Below are 20,681 nucleotides of genomic sequence, written 5' to 3'. Positions count from 1 at the left end.
TACCTATCCTCATACCTCCCTTGTGTGTTCTTGCTTTTATCTTGTGATCAATTCCCTTGTTATGTTTGCCCTTGATCCAATGTCCACATATGAGGAGAACATACACTTTTTGGTCTTTTGGGCCAGGCTAACCTCACTCAGAATGAGGTTCTCCAATTTCATCCATTTATCAGCGAATGATAACATTTTGTTCTTCTTCATGGCTGCATAAAATTCCATTGTGTATGGATATCAAATGTTCTTGATCCATTTTTCAGTAGTGGGGCATCTTGGCTGTTTCCATAACTTGGCTATTGTGAATAGTGCTGCAATAAACATGGGTGTGCAGGTGCCTCTGGAGTAACCTGTGTCACACTATTTTCAGTATATCCCCAAGAGTGGTATTGCTGGATCAAATGGTAGATCGATGTCTAGCTTTTTAAGTAGCCTCCAAATTTTTTTCCAGAGTGGTTGTACTAGTTTACATTCCCACCAACAGTGTATGAGGGTTCCTTTTTCCCCGCATCCTCGCCAACACCTGTTGGTGGTAGTGTTGCTAGTGATGGCTATTCTAACAGGGGTGAGGTGGAATCTTAGTGTGGTTTTAATTTGCATTTTCTTTATTGCTAGAGATGGTGAGCATTTTTTCATGTGTTTTTTGGCCATTTGAATTTCTTCTTTTGAGAAAGTTCTGTTTATTTCACTTGCCCATTTCTTTATTGGTTCATTAGTTTTGGGAGAATTTAGTTTTTAAAGTTTCCTATATATTCTGGTTATCAGTCCTTCGTCTGATGTGTAGCTGGCAAGTATTTTCTCCCACTCTGTGGGTGTTCTCTTCAGTTTAGAGACCATTTCTTTTGATGAGCAGAAGCTTTTTAGTTTTATGAAGTCCCATTTATCTGTTCTATCTCTTAGTTGCTGTGCTGCTGGGGTTCCATTGAGAAAGTTCTTGACTATACCTATTAATTCCAGAGTATTTCCTACTCTTTCCTGAACCAACTTTAGATTTTCAGGTCTAATATTAAGATCCTTGATCCATTTTGAGTTAATATTGGTATAGAATGATGAACATGGATCTAGTTTCAGTGTTTTGCAGACGGCTAACCAATTTCCAAGCAGTTTTTGTTGAAGAGGCTGTCTTTTCTCCATCGTATATTTTTAGCACCTTTGTCAAAGACAAGTTGGTTATAGTTGTGTGGCTTCATATCTGAGTCATCTATTCTGTTCCACTGGTCTTCATGTTTGTTTTTGTGGCAGTACCATGCTGTTTTTATTGTTATTGCTTTGTAATATAGTTTGAAGTCAGGTATTGTGATACCTCCAGCATTGTTCTTTTGACTGAGTATTGCCCTGGCTATTCATGGCCTCTTGTGTTCCATATAAATTTAATGGTAGATTTTTCAGTGTCTTTAATGAATGTCATTGGAATTTTGGAAGTAATAGCATTAAACATGTAGGTTACTTTTGGGAGTATAGACATTTTTACTATGTTGATTCTACCAATCCATGAGCGTGGGAGATCTCGCCACTTTCCATAGTCTTCTGCAATGTCTTTCTTCAGAAGTTTATAGTTTTCCTTGTGGAGGTCATTCACTTCATTTGTTAGGTTTACACCTAGGTATTTGATTTTTTTTTGAGGCTATTGTAAATGGAATTGTTTTCATATATTGTTTTTTACTTTGTTCATTATTAGTGTATAGAAATGCTAATGATTTTTCTATGTTGATTTTATATCCTGCTACCTTGCTGTAGCTATTGATGGTGTCTAGGAGCTTCTGAGTAGACTTTTTTGGGTCTTTAAGATATAGGATCATGTCATCTCCAAATAGGGATATTTTGACAGTTTCTTTACCTATTTGTATTCCTTTTATTCCTTCTTCTTGTCTAATTGCTCTGGCTAGGAATTCCAGTACTATGTTGAATAGGAGTGGAGATAGTGGGCATCCTTGTCTACTTCCTGATTTTAAAGGGAATGGTTTCAGTTTTTCTCTGTTAAGTGTAATGTAGCTGTAGGTTTGTCATATATAGTTTTTATAATGTTGACATACTTTCCTTCTATTCCTAGTTTTCTTAGAGCTTTTATCATGAAATGGTGTTGGATCTTATCAAAGTCTTTTTCTGCATTTATTGAGATGATCAAGTGGTTTTGTGTTTGCTTCTGTTAATGTGGTTTTTTATGTTTATTGATTTTCATATGTCAAACCACCCCTGCATTCCTGGGATGAAGCCTACTTGGTCATGGTGAATGATCTTTTTGATGTTATTGAATTCACTTTGCCATTGTTTTACTGAGGATTTTTGCATCAATGTTCATTAAGGAGATTGGCCTATAGTTCTCCTTTTTGGAGGTGTCTTTGCTTGGTTTTGGGATAATGTATTACTGGCTTCATAAAATGTGTTAGGCAGTTTTCCTTCCCTTTCTATTTCATGGAGCAGTATAAGGAGGGTTGGCATCAGTTCTTCTTTAAAGGTCTGGTAGAATTCAGCAGAGAATCCATCAGGTCCTGTACTTTTCTTTTTGGGAAGACTCTTGATTGCTGCTTCAATTTCATTTTGTGTTATAGATCTATTCAGGTGATTAATATCCTCTTGGTTTAGTTTTGGATGATCATATATATCTAAAAGTCTGTCCATTTCTTTAATATTTTCGAATTTATTTGAATATAGGTTCTCGATGTAGTCTCTGGTGATTTCCTGGACTTTCATGGTGTTTGCTGTTATCTCCCCTTTTGCATTCCTGATTCTACTAATTTGGATTTTTCTCTAATTTTAGTCAGGTTTGCCATGGGTCTGTTAATATTGTTTATTATTTCAAAGAACCAATTTTTTGTTTCACTAATTCCTTGCATTTTTTTTTGTTTCTATTTCATTGATTTCAGCTCTTATTTTTATTATTTCTCTCCTATATTTGTTTTGGGATTTGCTTGTTCTTGTTTTTCCAGGAGTTTGAGATGTATCATTAGGTCAGTGATTTGGGATCTTTCAGTCTTTTTAATATATGCACTCATGGCTATAAACTTTCCTCTCCGGACTGCCTTTGCTGTGTCCCATAGGTTCTGGTAGGTTTTGTTTTCATTTTCATTGACTTTCAGGAACTTTTTTTTTTTTCATTTTTCTTTTATTATTCATATGTGCATACAAGGCTTGGTTTATTTCTCCCCCCTGCCCCCACCCCCTCCCTTACCACCCACTCCACCCCCTCCCGCTCCCCCCCTCAATACCCAGCAGAAACTATTTTGCCCTTATCTCTAATTTTGTTGTAGAGAGAGTATAAGCAATAATAGGAAGGAACAAGGGGTTTTGCTGGTTGAGGTAAGGATAGCTATACAGGGCATTGACTCACATTGATTTCCTGTGCGTGGGTGTTACCTTCTAGGTTAATTCTTTTTAATCTAACCTTTTCTCTAGTTCCTGGTCCCCTTTTCCTATTGGCCTCAGTTGCTTTAAGGTATCTGCTTTAGTTTCTCTGCATTAAGGGCAACAAATGCTAGCTAGTTTTTTAGGTGTCTTACCTATCCTCACCCCTCCCTTGTGTGCTCTAGCTTTTATCATGTGCTCATTGTCCAATCCCCTTGTTGTGTTTGCCCTTGATCTAATGTCCACATATGAGGGAGAACATACGATTTTTGGTCTTTTGAGCCAGGCTAACCTCACTCAAAATGATGTTCTCCAATTCCATCCATTTACCAGCGAATGATAACATTTCGTTCTTCTTCATGGCTGCATAAAATTCCATTGTGTATAGATACCACATTTTCTTAATCCATTCGTCAGTGCTGGGGCATCTTGGCTGTTTCCATAACTTGGCTATTGTGAATAGTGCCGCAATAAACATGGATGTGCAGGTGCCTCTGGAGTAACAGTCTTTTGGGTATATCCCCAAGAGTGGTATTGCTGGATCAAATGGTAGATCGATGTCCAGCTTTTTAAGTAGCCTCCAAATTTTTTTCCAGAGTGGTTGTACTAGTCTACATTCCCACCAACAGTGTAAGAGGGTTCCTTTTTCCCCGCATCGTCGCCAACACCTGTTGTTGGTGGTGTTGCTGATGATGGCTATTCTAACAGGGGTGAGGTGGAATCTTAGTGTGGTTTTAATTTGCATTTCCTTTATTGCTAGAGATGGTGAGCATTTTTTCATGTGTTTTCTGGCCATTTGAATTTCTTCTTTTGAGAAAGTTCTGTTTAGTTCACCTGCCCATTTCTTTATTGGTTCATTAGTTTTGGGAGACCTTAGTTTTTTAAGTTCCCTGTATATTCTGGTTATCAGTCCTTTGTCTGATGTATAATTGGCAAATATTTTCTCCCACTCTGTGGGTGTTCTCTTCAGTTTAGAGACCATTTCTTTTGATGAACAGAAGCTTTTTAGTTTTATGAGGTCCCATTTATCTATGCTATCTCTTAGTTGCTGTGCTGCTGGGGTTTCATTGAGAAAGTTCTTACCTATACCTACTAACTCCAGAGTATTTCCTACTCTTTCTTGTATCAACTTAAGAGTTTGGGGTCTGATATTAAGATCCTTGATCCATTTTGAGTTAATGTTGGTATAGGGTGATATACATGGATCTAGTTTCAGTTTTTTGCAGACTGCTAACCAGTTTTCCCAGCAGCTTTTATTGAAGAGGCTGCTATTTCTCCATCGTATATTTTTAGCTCCTTTGTCAAAGATAAGTTGCTCATAGTTGTGTGGCTTCATATCTGGATCCTCTATTCTGTTCCACTGGTCTTCATGTCTGTTTTTGTGCCAGTACCATGCTGTTTTTATTGTTATTGCTTTGTAATATAGTTTGAAGTCAGGTATTGTGATACCTCCTGCATTGTTCTTTTGACTGAGTATTGCCTTGGCTATTCGTGGCCTCTTGTGTTTCCATATAAATTTAACAGTAGATTTTTCAATCTCTTTGATGAATGTCATTGGAATTTTCATGGGAATTGCATTAAACATGTAGATTACTTTTGGGAGTATAGACATTTTTACTATGTTGATTCTACCAATCCATGAGCATGGGAGATCTCTCCACTTTCTATAGTCTTACTCAATCTCTTTCTTAGAAGTTTATAGTTTTCCTTGTAGAGGTCTTTCACGTCTTTTGTTAGGTTTACACCTAGGTATTTGATTTTTTTTGAGGCTATTGTAAATGGAATTGTTTTCATACATTCTTTTTCCATTTGCTCATTGTTAGTGTATAGAAATGCTAATGATTTTTCTATGTTGATTTTATATCCTGCTACTTTGCTATAGCTATTGATGATGTCTAGAAGCTTCTGAGTAGAGTTTTTTGGGTCTTTAAGGTATAGGATCATGTCATCTGCAAATAGGGATATTTTGACAGTTTCTTTACCTATTTGTATTCCTTTTATTCCTTCTTCTTGCCTAATTGCTCTGGCTAGGAATTCCAGTACTATGTTGAATAGGAGTGGAGATAGTGGGCATCCTTGTCTGGTTCCTGATTTTAGAGGGAATGGTTTTAATTTTTCTCCGTTAAGTATAATGCTGGCTGTAGGTTTGTCATATATAGCTTTTATAATGTTGAGGAACTTTCCTTCTATTCCTAGTTTTCTTAGAGCTTTTATCATGAAATGATGTTGGATCTTATCAAAGGCTTTTTCTGCATCTATTGAGATGATCAAGTGGTTTTTGTCTTTGCTTCTGTTAATGTGGTTTATTATGTTTATTGATTTTCGTATGTTGAACCACCCCTGCATCCCTGGGATGAAGCCTACCTGGTCGTGGTGAATAATCTTTTTGATGTGTTGCTGAATTTGATTTGCCATTATTTTGTTGAGGATTTTTGCATCAATGTTCATTAAGGAGATTGGCCTATAGTTCTCCTTTTTGGAGGTGTCTTTGCCTGGTTTTGGGATAAGTGTAATACTGGCTTCATAAAATGTGTTTGGCAGTTTTCCTTCCCTTTCTATTTCATGGAACAGTTTAAGGAGGGTTGGTATCAGTTCTTCTTTAAAGGTCTGATAGAATTCAGCAGAGAATCCATCAGGTCCTGGACTTTTCTTTTTGGGGAGACTCTTGATTGCTGCTTCAATTTCATTTTGTGTTATAGATCTATTCAGGTGATTAATTTCCTCTTGGTTCAGTTTTGGATGATCATATGTATCTAGAAATCTGTCCATTTCTTTTAGATTTTCAAATTTATTTGAATATAGGTTCTCAAAGTAGTCTCTGATGATTTCCTGGACTTCCATGGTGTTTGTTGTTATCTCCCCTTTTGCATTCCTGATTCTACTAATTTGGGTTTTTTCTCTCCTCATTTTAGTCAGGTTTGCCAGGGGTCTATCGATCTTGTTTATTTTTTCAAAGAACCAACTTTTTGTTTCATTAATTCTTTGTATGGTTTTTTTGGTTTCTATTTCGTTGATTTCAGCTCTTATTTTTATTATTTCTCTCCTTCTATTTGTTTTGGGATTTGCTTGTTCTTGTTTTTCTAGGAGTTTGAGATGTATCATTAGGTCATTGATTTGGGATCTTTCAGTCTTTTTAATATATGCACTCATGGCTATAAACTTTCCTCTCAAGACTGCCTTAGCTGTGTCCCATAGGTTCTGGTAGGTTGTGTTTTCATTTTCATTGACTTCTAGGAACTTTTTAATTTCCTCTTTTATTGCATCGATGATCCATTCTTCATTAAGTAATGAGTTATTTAGTTTCCAGCTGTTTGCATGTTTTTTGTCTTTACTTTTGTTGTTGAGTTCTACTTTTACTGCATTGTGGTCAGATAGTATGCATGGTATTATTTCTATTTTCTTATATTTGCTGAGGCTTGCTTTGTGCCCTAGGATATGATCTATTTTGGAGAAGGTTCCATAGGCTGCTGAGAAGAATGTATATTGTGTAGAGGTTGGATGAAATGTTCTGTAGACATCTACTAGGTCCACTTGGTCTATTGCATATTTTAGATCTTGGATTTCTTTATTGAGTTTTTGTTTGGATGACCTATCTATTGATGATAATGGAGTGTTAAAGTCTCCCACAACCACTGTGTTGGCGTTTATATATGCTTTTAGGTCTTTCAGGGTATGTTTGATGAAATTGGGTGCGTTGACATTGGGTGCATACAGATTGATGATTATTATTTCCTTTTGGTCTATTTCCCCTTTTATTAGTATGGAATGTCCTTCTTTATCTCGTTTGATCAATGTAGGTTTGAAGTCTACTTTGTCAGAGATAAGTATTGCTACTCCTGCTTGTTTTCGGGGGCCATTGGCTTGGTAAATCTTCTTCCAGCCTTTCATCCTAAGCATATGCTTATTTCTGTTGGTGAGATGAGTCTCCTGTAAGCAACAAATTGTTGGATCTTCTTTTTTAATCCATTTTGTCAAACGGTGTCTTTTGATGGGTGAATTAAGTCCATTAACATTAAGTGTTAGTACTGATAGGTATGTGGTGATTCCTGCCATTTAGTTATCTTAGTTGTTTGAGGGTTTGATTGTGTGTACCTAACTTGATGTTACTCTCTACTGTCTTGCTTTTTCTTATCCTGTGGTTTGGTGCTGCCTGCCTTTTCATGGTTAAGTTGGGTGTCACTTTCTGTGTGCAGGATCCCTTGCAGAATCTTTTGTAATGGTGACTTTGTGGTCACATATTGTTTTAGTTTCTGCTTATCATGGAAGATTTTTATTGCTCCATCTATTTTGAATGATAGCTTTGCTGGGTAGAGTATCCTGGGGTTAAAGTTATTTTCATTCAGTGTCCGGAAGATCTCACCCCACGCTCTTCTTGCTTTTAATGTTTCTGTTGAGAAGTCTGCTGTGATTTTGATGGGTTTACCTTTGTATGTTACTTGTTTTTTCTCTCTTGCAGCCTTCAATATTCTTTCCTTAGTTTCTGAACTTGTTGTTTTAATGATGATATGTCGTGGAGTAGTTCTATTTTGATCTGGTCTGTTTGGTGTCCTGGAGGCCTCTTGCATTTGTATGGGAATATCTTTCTCTAGATTTGGGAAATTTTCCGTTATTATTTTGTTGAATATATTACGCATTCCCTTGGCTTGCACCTCTTCTCCTTCTTCGATGCCCATGATTCTCAAGTTTGGTCTTTTGATGGAGTCAGTGAGTTCTTGCATTTTCTTTTCACAGGTCTTGAGTTGTTTAATTAATAGTTCTTCAGTTTTTCCTTTAATTACCATTTCATCTTCAAGTTCTGAGATTCTGTCTTCTGTTTGTTCTATTCTGCTGGATTGGCCTTCTGTTTTGTTTTGCAGTTCTGTTTCGTTCTTTTTTCTGAGGTTTTCCATATCCTGGCTGTTTTCTTCTTTATTGTTGTCTATTTTTGTCCTGAGTTCATTTATCCATTTATTCATTGTGTTCTCTCTTTCACTTTGGTGTTTATACAGTGCTTCTATGGTTTCCTTTATTTCTTCTTTTGCTTTTTCAAATTCTCTATTTTTATTGTCTTGGAATTTCTTGAGTGTCTCCTGTACATTTTGGTTGACCCTATCCAGTATCATCTCTATAAGATTCTCATTGAGTACTTGTAGTATGTCTTCTTTTAAATTATTCTTGTAGGCTTCATTGGGTCCTTTGGCATAGTTTATCTTCATTTTGTTGGAGTCTCGCTCTGAGTTTCTGTTCTCTTCATTCCCCTCTGGTTCCTGTACTAATTTTTTGCTGTGGGGAAACTGGTTTCCTTGTTTTTTCTGTCTTCCTGTCATTGTCCTTGGTGTTGTTACTGTCCCTGTACTGTGTGTAATTAAGTATTTTCTAGCTTGTAATAATAACAATGGTAATATTGAGAATGGAAGAGTGAGCTGAGATGGAAAGCAAGAAGTTAAAGAGAAGGGGAAAACAAATATACAGACAAGAGGGAGAAAGCAGAACAAGGTATCAGACAAGAGAGTTTCAAAGGTATAAACAGGGAGTGTTAGTGTACTAATCGACAGTAAGCTGAACAGACAATAGAGTGACAGAGAGAGGATTGAAAATCAAAGATAAAAAATAAAAAATAAGTATATGAAAGTAATATCTATTTATAAAAATGAATTAAAATAAAATGTAAAATAGAAAATTAAAAAAAAAAAACAAAAACAAAAAACAAAAAACAAAAAAACTTCCAAGTTTATATGCAATGCAATTTCAGTCTTAATAATTTGGATGTCCGTCTCAATCTCCAGTCCTGGAGTTGGTGCCTCAGATGTTGTTCTGTAGTTGTCTCATCAAAGGGGATGCATAAAGTAGAACAAAACTACACTCACACACACACAGAAGATAAAAAAAAAAAAAGTCCCACCAAGTGTCCCCAGTTCAAATGCAATACAGTTTCAGTAAGTTTTTCGGCTTGCAGGTGTAATTCGGTTGTTCTCTCATCAAAGGTAGGGAGAAAAAGAAAAAAAAAGCGTCTGGAGGCAGTTCTGAGAGTGGTATCTGCAACTGTGGCTTGCCTGCCTGCTGCTCTCCGCCTGTAGCTGGCGGCGTTATTTATGCAGATCTCTGGGGTGAGCTAGCACTCACCTGGTCCCACAGGCTTTGTTTGCTCAGAGTTCTCCTGTGTGGGGGGGGGCCTCTGGTACAGGCTTTTCCCTTTCCAAGCACTGGGAAAGGTGCCACTGCCCCGCGTTGTCAGGCCTGCGTGTTTATTTACAGTTCACGTGGGAAGTGGGTCTTCCCTCCTCTCACAAGTGTCCCCACTCCTGGTTGCTGGCGCCCCGCTCCCGCCAGAGCCTCTCCGGCCCGCCCGGCTCGTTTATTTACAGTCCCGGGAAGGATTCCCTTCCCCCAATCTTCAGCGCTCAGGGCGCCCCACCCTCTTTCCAGCGTGTCTTAACTGTTCTTATTGCTTAGTACTCAGTTTCTCTTTTTTTCCCGGGTGGAGGTCAGTCTGTCCAGGGGGCTATGCTGCTCTGGCCCAGGCTTGTCTGTGGGGCTACCGCGGTACCGCAAAGCTCACCTGGTCCGCGTCTTCCCACGCCGTATGGGCGCTGGCCACTGGCAGCCCCGGGGGGCCTCCTCGGTTCTCCGTTTAACGTGAAGTGGAGATTCTCTGCGCCGGCTGGAGGTGTGGAGGGGTCAAAGTTAGGCCTTTTCTCAGTGATTATGCCTGCAAAGTGTGTCTCCAGCGTCTCTCCAAGATTTCACTATAGGAGGGTCGCTTTCTGCTTCCTACCTCTAGCCGCCATCTTGGAAAAATTCCAGGAACTTTTTAATTTCCTCTTTTATTTCATCAATGACCCATTGTTCATTAAGCAATAAGTTATTCAGTTTCCAGTTGTTTTCATATTTTTTGTCTTTACTTTTGTTGTTGAGTTCTAGTTTTATTGCATTTTGGTCAGATAGAATGCAAGGTATAATTTCTATTTTCTTACATTTGCTGAGGTTTGCTTTGTGCCCTAGGATATGATCTATTTTGGAGAAGGTTGTGTGGTCTGCTGAGAAGAATGTATATTGTGTAGAAGTTGTATGAAATGTTCTGTAGACAACATCTAGGTGCATTTGATCTATTGTATATTTCAGATCTTGAATTTCTTTATCGATTTTTTGTTGGGCGACCTATCTATTGATGATAACAGGGTGGTAAAGTCTCCCATGACCACTGTGTTGGACTTAATATATCTTTTTAAGTCCTCTTGGGTATGTTTGATGAAATTGGGTGGGTTGACATTGGGTGCATATAGGTTGATAATTGTTTTTTCCTTTGGATCTATTTCCCCTTTTATTAGTATGGAACTTCTTCATCTCATTTGATCAATGTAGGTTTTAACTCTACTTTGTCAGAGATAAGTATTCCTACTCCTACCTGTTTTGGGGGGCCATTCACTTGGTAAATCTTCTTCCAGCCTTTCATCCTCAGCCTATGCTTATTTCTGTCAGTGAGATGGGTCTCCTATAAGCAACAAATTGTTGGATCTCCTTTTTAAACCAGTTCATCAAATGGTGCCTTTTGACTGGGGAATTAAGTCCATTAACATTAAGTGTTAGTACTGATAGCTATGTGGTGATTCCTGTCATTTAGTTGTCTTATTTGTTTGAAGGTTTGCTTGTGTATACCTAAATTGAGGTTACTCTACTTTCTTGCTTTTTTTTTTCCTGTAGTTTGGTGCTGTCTTGCCTTTCATGCTTATGTTGGGTTTCACTTTCTGTGTGCAGAATCCCTTGAAGAATCTTTTGTAGTGGTGGCTTTGTGGTCACTTATTGTTTTACCTTCTGCTTATCATGGAATAGTTTTATTGCTCTATCTTTTTTGAATGATAATTTTACTCTGTAGAGTATCCTAGGGTTGAAGTTATTTCATTCAGTGCCTGGAAGATCTCACCCTAACCTCTTCTTGCTTTTAATAGTTTTGTTGAGAAGTTTGCTGTGATTTTGATGGGTTTACCTTTGTATGTTATTTGTTTTTTGTCTCTTACAGCCTTCAATATTCTTTCTTGTTTCTATGTATTTGTTGTTTTAATAATAATATGCCATGGTCTGTTGTTTTTGGTGTTCTGGAGGCTTCTTGCATCTGTATGGGAATATATTTCCATAGATTTGGGAAATTTTCTGTTATTATTTTGTTGAATATATTACGCATTGCCTTTGCTTGCACCTCTTCTCCTTCTTCAACGCCCATGATTCTCAGGTTTGGTCTTTTGATGGAGTCAGTGAGTTCTTGCATTTCCTTTTCACAGGTCTTTAGTTTAACTAATTGTTCTTCGTTTTTTCCTTTAATTACCATTTCATCTTCGAGTTCTGAGATTCTGTCTTCTGTTTGTTCTATTCTACTGGATTGGCCTTCCATTTTGTTTTGCAATTCTGTTTCATTCTTTTTTCTGATTTTTTTCCATATCCTGAGTCGCTTCCTCTTTAAGTGTTGTCTATTTTTTTCCTGAGTTCATTTATCTTTTTATTAATCATGTTTTTTTTTCACTTTGGTGTTTATACACTGCTTCTCTTGTGCTTTTTCAAATTCTCTATTTTTGTTGTCTTGGAATTTCTTGAGTGGCTCCTGTACATTTTGGTTGTCCATATCCCGTATCATCTCTATAATATTCTCATTGATTTCCTGTAGTATTTCTTCTTTTAGATTATTCTTGTTGTGATTGTTGTTGCTTATTATTCAGTTTTTTTTTCTTTTTTCCCTGGGTAGGGGTCCATTTGTTCAGGGGGCTATGCTGATCTGGCCCAGGATTGTCTGTGAGAGTTCCAAGGGCCACTTAGCTCACCTTGTCTTCTGTGTCTTCCCAAGCGGTCTGGGCACAAGCATCTGGTGGCGGTGCAAGAGCCCTCCTGGTTTCTCTGTTTGACGTGAATTGGAGATGCTTTGTGTGGGGTGGGGGTGTGGAGAAGTCAAAGTTTTGCCTCCTCTTGGTGGGTTTTCCTGCAATGTGTATCTCCAGCATCTCTCCAAGATTTTACTTTAGGAGGCATGCCTTCTCTTTCTTCCCTCTAGCTGCCATCTTGGAATCTTCTCTCCCAAGGTTCCTTTTCTTGGGTAACTTTTCAGTTGTTTGCATTTTCATTCATAAAATCCATCTACTCACAATGTAATTTGTGACAATTGAGGAAGCCTGTCATGGAGGATGGGAAAGTCAGAGACCTTTAGGATCCCCAGCTAAAAGAAAGGATTCATTCACTTGAGTGGTTATTTTGTTTGGTTATATATTTAAAAAGTTGTTTGTTCTTCATCACAGGTTCTGGCACAGAATTACTAAAACTCTCAAAATATCTTGACCAACAGGAACAACTTTTGTTGCTATCCTTTTCCCCTTTAAGTGTTATCTAATTAACTGCTAATTAGATGATACATGGTTCTGTCCCAGATAAACAAGTGTCACTCAAACCATGATCCTCCTGACTTCAGCCTCCAAAGTACTTAGTATGACAAGTGTGAGCCACCAGAGTCTAAAAAGTTCTTCCTTCTGTATTGTGTATTTCTTTTACCTTGGAAATTGAAGTAGCAATTGTTGGAAAGTTATTGATTAGTTGGTTTGCAGTAGGAAGTTAACACTAGGAGGAAACCAATAAAAATAATATAGATAATCCTAATTTTATAGGTTCATTAAAACTTGAATTTCCGTTGTTCATTTCTTTTTTTTTTTTTGGTATTATTTTAATTTAGTTTTTTTCAGTGCTTGGAATAGATACTGTGGCCTTGCTTATGCTCAGAAATTGACCTACCACCATGCTATTCATTTTTTTCTCAAGGATTCACTTATTTTTATATTTCAATGTTTTTTGGTGAAGTGCAAATATTTCATGAGCCCCCATTTCCAAAAATAACCGAAGCAAAAAAATGAAATTGTGGCTCAATTAGTAGAGAATCTGCTTTGCAAACATAAAACCCTGAATTCAAAGACTTGTCCAACCAAAAAATAAAGAGGAAGAATCAAAATGGAGAAAATGATGATAGATAACTCAACACATGCATCATACCACTGGATGCAAGTGTTACAGATTTCATTAATCTACACCAAATAAAAATATTTTTTATGAATCCAGTGAATTTTTCCCAAAGAGTCACCACATTCTAAGCTGTTAAATGCAGTGTAAATAATGTAAAACTATAGAACTCAAGAAAGTCTGGTGTTCCATGAGATGGTGTGTTACCAGTTTGGAGGTGCATAGTACTTGAAGTCAGGTGAGCCACAGGTAAATGCTGCTGGGTGTTCTTTCATTTGTAAAAGTATAACTTTGTATCATGGTAGTGTTTTCTTTTCAGTGTTTTGACTTTGATATGTATAGTTATTTTGGATTTACACTTCTCTATGAAGACATGAAGAATATCTGTGAGGGACAGAGTCAAAGATAGTCACATTTTGGTAGTCTCAATAGAGATTAAGTTTCTGCATTTGACATTTTATTTTAGTGGAAACTTAAAATGACTGAATTGAGATGTTCTTTCTTAGAAATATCAGTGTAGAAGCTGAGAGTTTTCTCACTAGTAGATGAGAGTAAGTACATTTTGGGCTCCTAGAGTTATATCCTCGGGTTTCTATGCTGATCACTGGAATCTTATGCCTAGCAGGGCTCCGTTTCAGTACTGAGTGTGTTCTTCACCCTGGAAGCTTTTTATGAAATTATTGCACTATGCAAGTTGTCCCAAAATTAAGGAATGCAGAGGGCACAATTGCTAGGCAAAAAAAGATCTTTGTTATCCAAGAAAGGGAAAGAACTTGGGAGATAACAGCTGATGTGATGTGGCTAAATGAACTTTCACTGCTGATAAATTATTCCCTGTGATAATCCTGTTCTGAGGGTGACAGTAAAGAGGGCTTTTCTGCTGATTCAGGCTCAGGGTGGGTAAGAGTGAGTATGACTGCAGGAAGAACAGAAAACTATAAAATGTTTGCTTCATAAGCATTTTCTTTGCAGTATTTTGTACAAACTGAGAAAATCCTTTTTCTATCTTATCCATTGAACAGTGTTCTTTGGAATTAGAAAAAGCATTAGACATATTCCATATAAATGCCTTCTGGGTGCTGTCTTTGACTGCATTTCACAAACTCAATCATGTGTGATACTGAACCAAACTATTTTCACTTTTGTTTCAGTGGTCATGGTTTTGGGGTCTTTTCTACATGTCTTCTCCAGGTTGTGAAAAATAATTTGGATTAACATTCATAATGTGTCCAGTGGGTATTAAAAACTATTTCAGGACTCTACTTCATAAGTAGAATAGGAGAAATGTCACTGGAGATTGCATCAATTGTCACTCCATTTAAGCATTACACATTATTTATTATTTATTATTTATTGTTCAAAATGGATTTTGAACACTTATTTTCCTCAGCTAATTCCTAAATCACGGACACAGATCTTGATTCATACATGGTATTTTATGTTGAATAAACATGTGCATTTCTCAAACTCATTCTCATTCATCCGTGTATGCAGTATACTAATCCTGTGGTTTGGCTTGTATTGCAGGTATTTATCCTCATTGTTTGTCATTTGCCACTCTACTGTATTAATGTTCCACTTTTGTTTTGTATGTTCCTTGGGAAATGACTTTCAAAATGCTCTTATTTTTGTGTTACTTTCACACAGAGACTTCTCACAAAGCTCTTGAACTGGAGATGTATCCTAGGGTGGCATTGAACATATGCTAATCCTTCCTTAGTTTTGCAAATGCTGGGATGACAGGCATGTGACACCATGACTTCAAAGTATTCAGATTTTATCTTTCCTATTTCCCATGCAATTGGATCAGTGTCCATGATATTGGAGAATACAAAACACGTTTTTAAAGAGGAACTGGGTTCCAGATTTTGTGATTTTCTCCTACATTTCTCCTTTCTACTTTATGTTTTTGCATGCTAAAGCAAAAACTGTAACTTTATCTGAATTTCCTGCATGAGACTTATTTAGCTTTAATTTTGGGTTAGTCTATAAGAAACCACGTAGAAGCTTCCAAATGTTCTTTCTTCATACAGTCAAGGAGGTGCTCAATTTCCAAAAACCTGTTTACAAAAGATATATTAAATATTGTTTGTCATACCAACATGCTATTCATAACAATGCATGCATTGTAGGTTCTCTTAGTACAAATGTGCTATGGTGAACATTGCAGAAATGTGCAAATAATCATAAATGGTATGTATACAATAGGATATTATTGGAATAAATTGCTTCAGGACACTCTCCCCTTTTTACACTTCATTTCTTTTGGTGAGGTTCATCTCATTAGCAGTTCTGTAATGCCAGCAGACATGAAACTTCTACTCATGTATTAAAAACATTATTCCTGCAGTCTATTTTCACCTGATATTACTCTAATGGGAACAAAGAAGGAAATTGTCAGCAGATTGCTTCAATATGTGTGTATACAATGTAATTTTTGTGACCATGTTCTGCTTTGAATTTAAGAAATAGGTCCAGTGAGATGTCAGAATTACCATGAATTGCTTGTGAGTATAGATGGAGAATGAGAGTGTGATAAAAACAAAATGCATTGACTATGTGGAGACCATATCACCATGTGAACTTATTGCACAGAGATTGTCTGTTTCCACTACTGTTACGCTAACAATTCTTCTCACAAATGTGTGTGGGACATAATAGGAGCCCCTGACCTTTGAGGATGTTGCTGTGAACTTCACCCTAGAAGAATGGAGCTGCTTGAATCTTTCCCAAAAGAAGCTCTACATAGAAGTGTTGCTGGAGACCTATAGCAACCTGTCCTACATAGGTAAACATGGCATCATTACCTTATAAAAATTGTCCACTAGTGTCATGGCTCATTGGTGTTGTTGCCTCGTGGGGTGTTTAAAACGGGACAGTAATGGTTCATATACATGCATGATCATTTTATACTATGAAAACAGCTGAGGTCTCAGTTGTTCTTTCACATTGATTAAATACTAATGATTTCTCTGTGTCTATACCTTACAAACAAAAGAAGAAAATGAAAATATTGAAGAGGACTTCAGGAGTCCCAGAAGAAATATGAGGTAATTTGTACTCATAACCAAAACAGTGAACATCAGGTGTGGCATTGACAAGAAGTTTGAAAACCATGGAAATGAGATCAAAACTTCTACTTATAAATTGCTGAAATCACTGAAAACTGTCTCTGAGTTCAGAAAAATAAGTTAAGCATCCAGAATCAGAAAATTCAAAATCTGATATGTGCCATAATTCTTAATATATTTTGTCCTAAGAAGTCACAAGAGACACTGTCCTATTGTTCAATATACAAAAATAACCCTATTCTGTACACAAACTAATTTAAATATATTATATCAAATTCTGTCACAGTAATATTATCATGTGCACTGGTATAAACTGCAACATTTTTCAACCTATGTCCTCATATTCATTCTTGTATTTCACAATTGAACATGCTTTTGATCCAAGGCATCTCAATAAGCACTTTAAGTGAATTTCAATGTAGTAAAACTCTTTCAATATTGTCAAACACCTAACATGGAAATAGTATTATGGAAATACATATGAACACCACTGTTTCAGTAATAGCTGTCCTCAGGCCCAGCTGCAGAACATGTAGTACATTTGTGTTCATAAATCCTACAGAAACAAACACCATAACTTCTCTTAATAAATCATTAATATGATAACAATGGCAATCTTTGTCTGTTTTGCAGACCTGCAGTGTTAGAGAGACTGCATGAGCATAAACAATGTATTCAATGTGGAGAATCCTTTCAACAGACTCCACAGAATATTGTAAGCAAGGAAACTCTGCTTAGAATAGCACCATGAAAAGCAACATATGTAATGCTAATGGGAAAACCTTGACTGATTGCAAATCTCTTCTAATCCATGAAAGGATACACAATGTAGTGAAATCTCATGGATGGAAACAATGTGGAAAAACCTGCATTCAATCTGATACCTTTCACATTCATGAAACATCTCACATTAGTGAGAAACCCTATGGATGTAAACAATGGATGAAAGACTTCACTCATTCCAGTAATCTTCATATTCATGACAGAATTCACAGTGGAGGAAAACCCTATGGATGTAAGCAATGTGGGAAAATTTTCACTCAAGCCAGTTACCTACAAATTCATGAAAGAACTCACACTGGAGTAAAACCCTATGGATGTAAGTAATGTGGGAAAGCTTTTACACAAGCCAGTTACCTTCGAAAGCATAAAAGAACTCACACTGGAGAGAAACCCTATGGATGTAAGCAATGTGGGAAATTCTTCACTAGGGGGTGTTACCTTCAATATCATGAAAGAACTCACACTGGAGTAAAACCCTATGGATGTGAGAAATGTGGGAAAGTTTTCACTCAAGCCAGTCACCATCGAATTCATGAAAGAACTCACAATGGAGAGAACCCCTATGGATGTAAGCAATGTGGGAAAGTTTTTACTCATGCATGTTACCTTCAATATCATGAAAGAATCCACCCTGGAGTAAAACCCTATGGATGTAAGCAATGTGGGAAAGTTTTTACACAATACAGTTACCTTCGAAAGCATGAAAGAACTCACACTGGAGAGAAACCCTACGGATGTAAACAATGTGGGAAATTCTTCACTCATGCATGTTACCTTCGATGTCATGAAAGAACTCACAATGGAGAAAAACCCTATGGATGTAAGCAATGTGGGAAAGTTTTCACTCAAGCCAGGTACCTTTGAAATCATGAAAGAACTCACAGTGGAGAGAAAGCCTATGGATGTAAGAAATGTGGGAAAGTTTTCACTCAAGCCAGTTACTGTCGAATTCATGAGAGAGCTCACACTGGAGAAAAACCCTATGGATGTAAGCAATGTGGGAAAGTTTTCATTCAAGCCAGTTACCTTCGAGTTCATGAAAGAATTCATAGTGGAGAAAAACCTTATGGATGTAAGCAGTGTGGAAAAGCCTTTATTCAAGTCAATCACCTTCAGAGACATAGTGGAACTCACACTGGAGAGAAACCCTATGGATGTAAGCAATGTGGGAAAGTTTTCACTCCAGCCAGTTACCTTCGAATTCATGAAAGAACTCACACTTGAGAGAAAACCTATGGATGTAAGCAATGTGGAAAAGTTTTCATTTGAACAAGTTACCTTCAAATTCATGAAAGAACTTACAGTGGAGAGAAAACCTATGAAAGTAAACAATGTGGGAAAGACTCTAATCAGCGTGCTCCCCTTCAAGCGGATAGAATAACTCACACAAAAGTGAAACCTTATTGATATATGCAATGTGAGAAAGTGCTCACTAATTCCAGTCACCTTTGAAGGCCTGAAAGAATTCATGCTGAAGACAAATTTTATAGATGTAACCAATGTGGGAAAAGTGTTCACATGCTCCACTACCTTTAAAAGACATGAAGGTACTTAGACTAGAGAGACAAGCTGTGGATATGAGCAATTTCCAGTGACATTAACAAATGTGAACTCATTCTGCAGAGAAACTCTATGAATGTAAGGAATTAGAGACAACCTACACTCTATCCAGTATCCTTCATACTCATCAAAGAATGCAATAATAAAAAAAAAAAGAAGACCCAGGGAAACATCCACCTCTCAGAAAGATTCGTGGAGTTTCAACACCTCAAACTGCCCCAAAACTAACATAAATATCCTTAACCAGCCCACCTATGTCTTGGATCATTTCCACCAGTCCTTCCCTTGTACAGTGTTTACACTTTCTTTCATTAATAAAGACCTGTGGATTTGCATCTACTCACTGTTGAATCAGTCATTCTTTCATTTGGAACAAGAACTCAGTCCACAGCAGACACGTGTCACAAGGATTGACATGCCCATTCTCCTCCCAAGAACTATGAGGAGACAGAAATGTGGATCTTTGATGAAGAATATCAATTTTTGAAAATTTCAGGCAGTGGCCTCATTTTACAAAGACAGGCAGGAAAATGTCTATAAGGTAGAATCAAAATGTTGCAGGGAACTATGATGTACAAAAATGAAAATGTGAGAAGAATGCATGAAGAAGATAATATCCATAAAAAACGTGGCAAACATCAAAAGGATTATATAGACATGAAAGTGTGCCTGATCCTGGTGGCTGATGTCTGTAATCTTAGCTACTCAGGAGGTAGAGATCAGGAGTATCAGTACAAAGCCATCTGGAGAAAACAGTTCAAGAGACCCTATCTGTAAAATACTTAGCTTAAAAGGGGCTAGTGGAGTGGCTCAAGATGAAGATCCTGAGCGCAAGCACTGGGTACATAAAAAAAATTTAAAATAAAAACTACAAAATGAAGGTGTATGTGAAATTAGTTCAATGACACCATTACTATAGGTGTTTCATTTGTGAACTGGATATGGAAGACTAGGAATAAGTACATAAAGAAAATGATTAAAATTATGTAGCCTGAAGAGAAAGAAAAGAATAAAAATTCATGGAATATGTCACCAGTCTATGTATTGTGTAAATTGTTACCCAGGGTTCTGTAGTGAGGAGAAAAAAAATAGAATCTATGAACTTACATTACATGAAGGAAACAATAGTAGAAAATTAGAAAATGGATGTGGTAGATCTGAAAGAATGATGTGGAGTGGATAGGCAGGGAGATGGCTTTATTGCCAACACAAGGTTTAATGTGAACAAAAGCCTGGAGTCTCTGGAAAACAGTGAGAAAGAAGAAGGCAAGCTCACAATGGGAAAAATAAGAAGTCCCAGCTGAGGTCCTAGACATTCATTTAGCCTAGGAAGACCACTCTTCCCAACTGTCCATTGTTTGTGGTTGGAGATTGGCAGCATGTTCCTGAAGTCTCTTAGGGGCATCATGAACGATCATGCTCTTGTTGAAGTAAAGCAGCCTTGTCATAAAAACAGCATTCTTTATACAGGTTTTCAGTGGCATCCTGTATGAAGGAATGTGGGCTTTGGGATTTAAAGTGAGACATGCGGTTCAATGCACATGGGAAAATGGCCATCAGCAAGAAAAGGAAAAACTAAGGAATCTTAGTACAGACATTGGCTATAGGTTTACACAGATAAAAGAACTGGGGACAGGGGACAAAGGCATTTATTGCAAATGGTTCCAACCACAGGTGTGATGTGATTGGTCACCATCTCAGTTCCTGTTCTTTGAAAGTTTCCAGAGCTGTTATCTGGAGGGTATTCTACCTAAGCAGTTAAAGTCTAATTCATAAGGACTTGTTATTTATGCCTCAAACTAGAAATGCATTTATCAAGTGGAACACAGTGTAAGTGAAAGTCAGAATTCTCCCAGTTAAATAGACTGTGCAGGGGGAAATTGAGTACATGAGCATGGACAACAACAACAAAATAATAATTTGTCTTTACTTAAATAAAAGGCCTTGGCAAAAATAAGAGTTTGC

At 37.2% G+C, this 20,681-nt stretch overlaps 1 protein-coding gene across 1 annotated transcript; it reads left to right on the top strand.

Annotated features, from left to right (window-relative positions):
* Positions 1–17,120: 17,120 nt before the first annotated feature.
* On the top strand, positions 17,121–18,425 carry LOC141416527 (uncharacterized). The gene is given in 2 exon segments (XM_074053478.1): positions 17,121–17,472; positions 17,503–18,425. Coding segments are annotated over 2 exon segments (1,275 nt in total).
* Positions 18,426–20,681: the final 2,256 nt, after the last annotated feature.

Source organism: Castor canadensis, chromosome 14 (genome assembly GCF_047511655.1).
Source record: "Castor canadensis chromosome 14, mCasCan1.hap1v2, whole genome shotgun sequence".
In the NCBI taxonomy this organism is placed as follows: Eukaryota; Metazoa; Chordata; class Mammalia; order Rodentia; family Castoridae; genus Castor; species Castor canadensis.
Note: the sequence above shows the minus strand (reverse complement) of the source record. Positions and strands in the feature narration are given on the sequence as shown.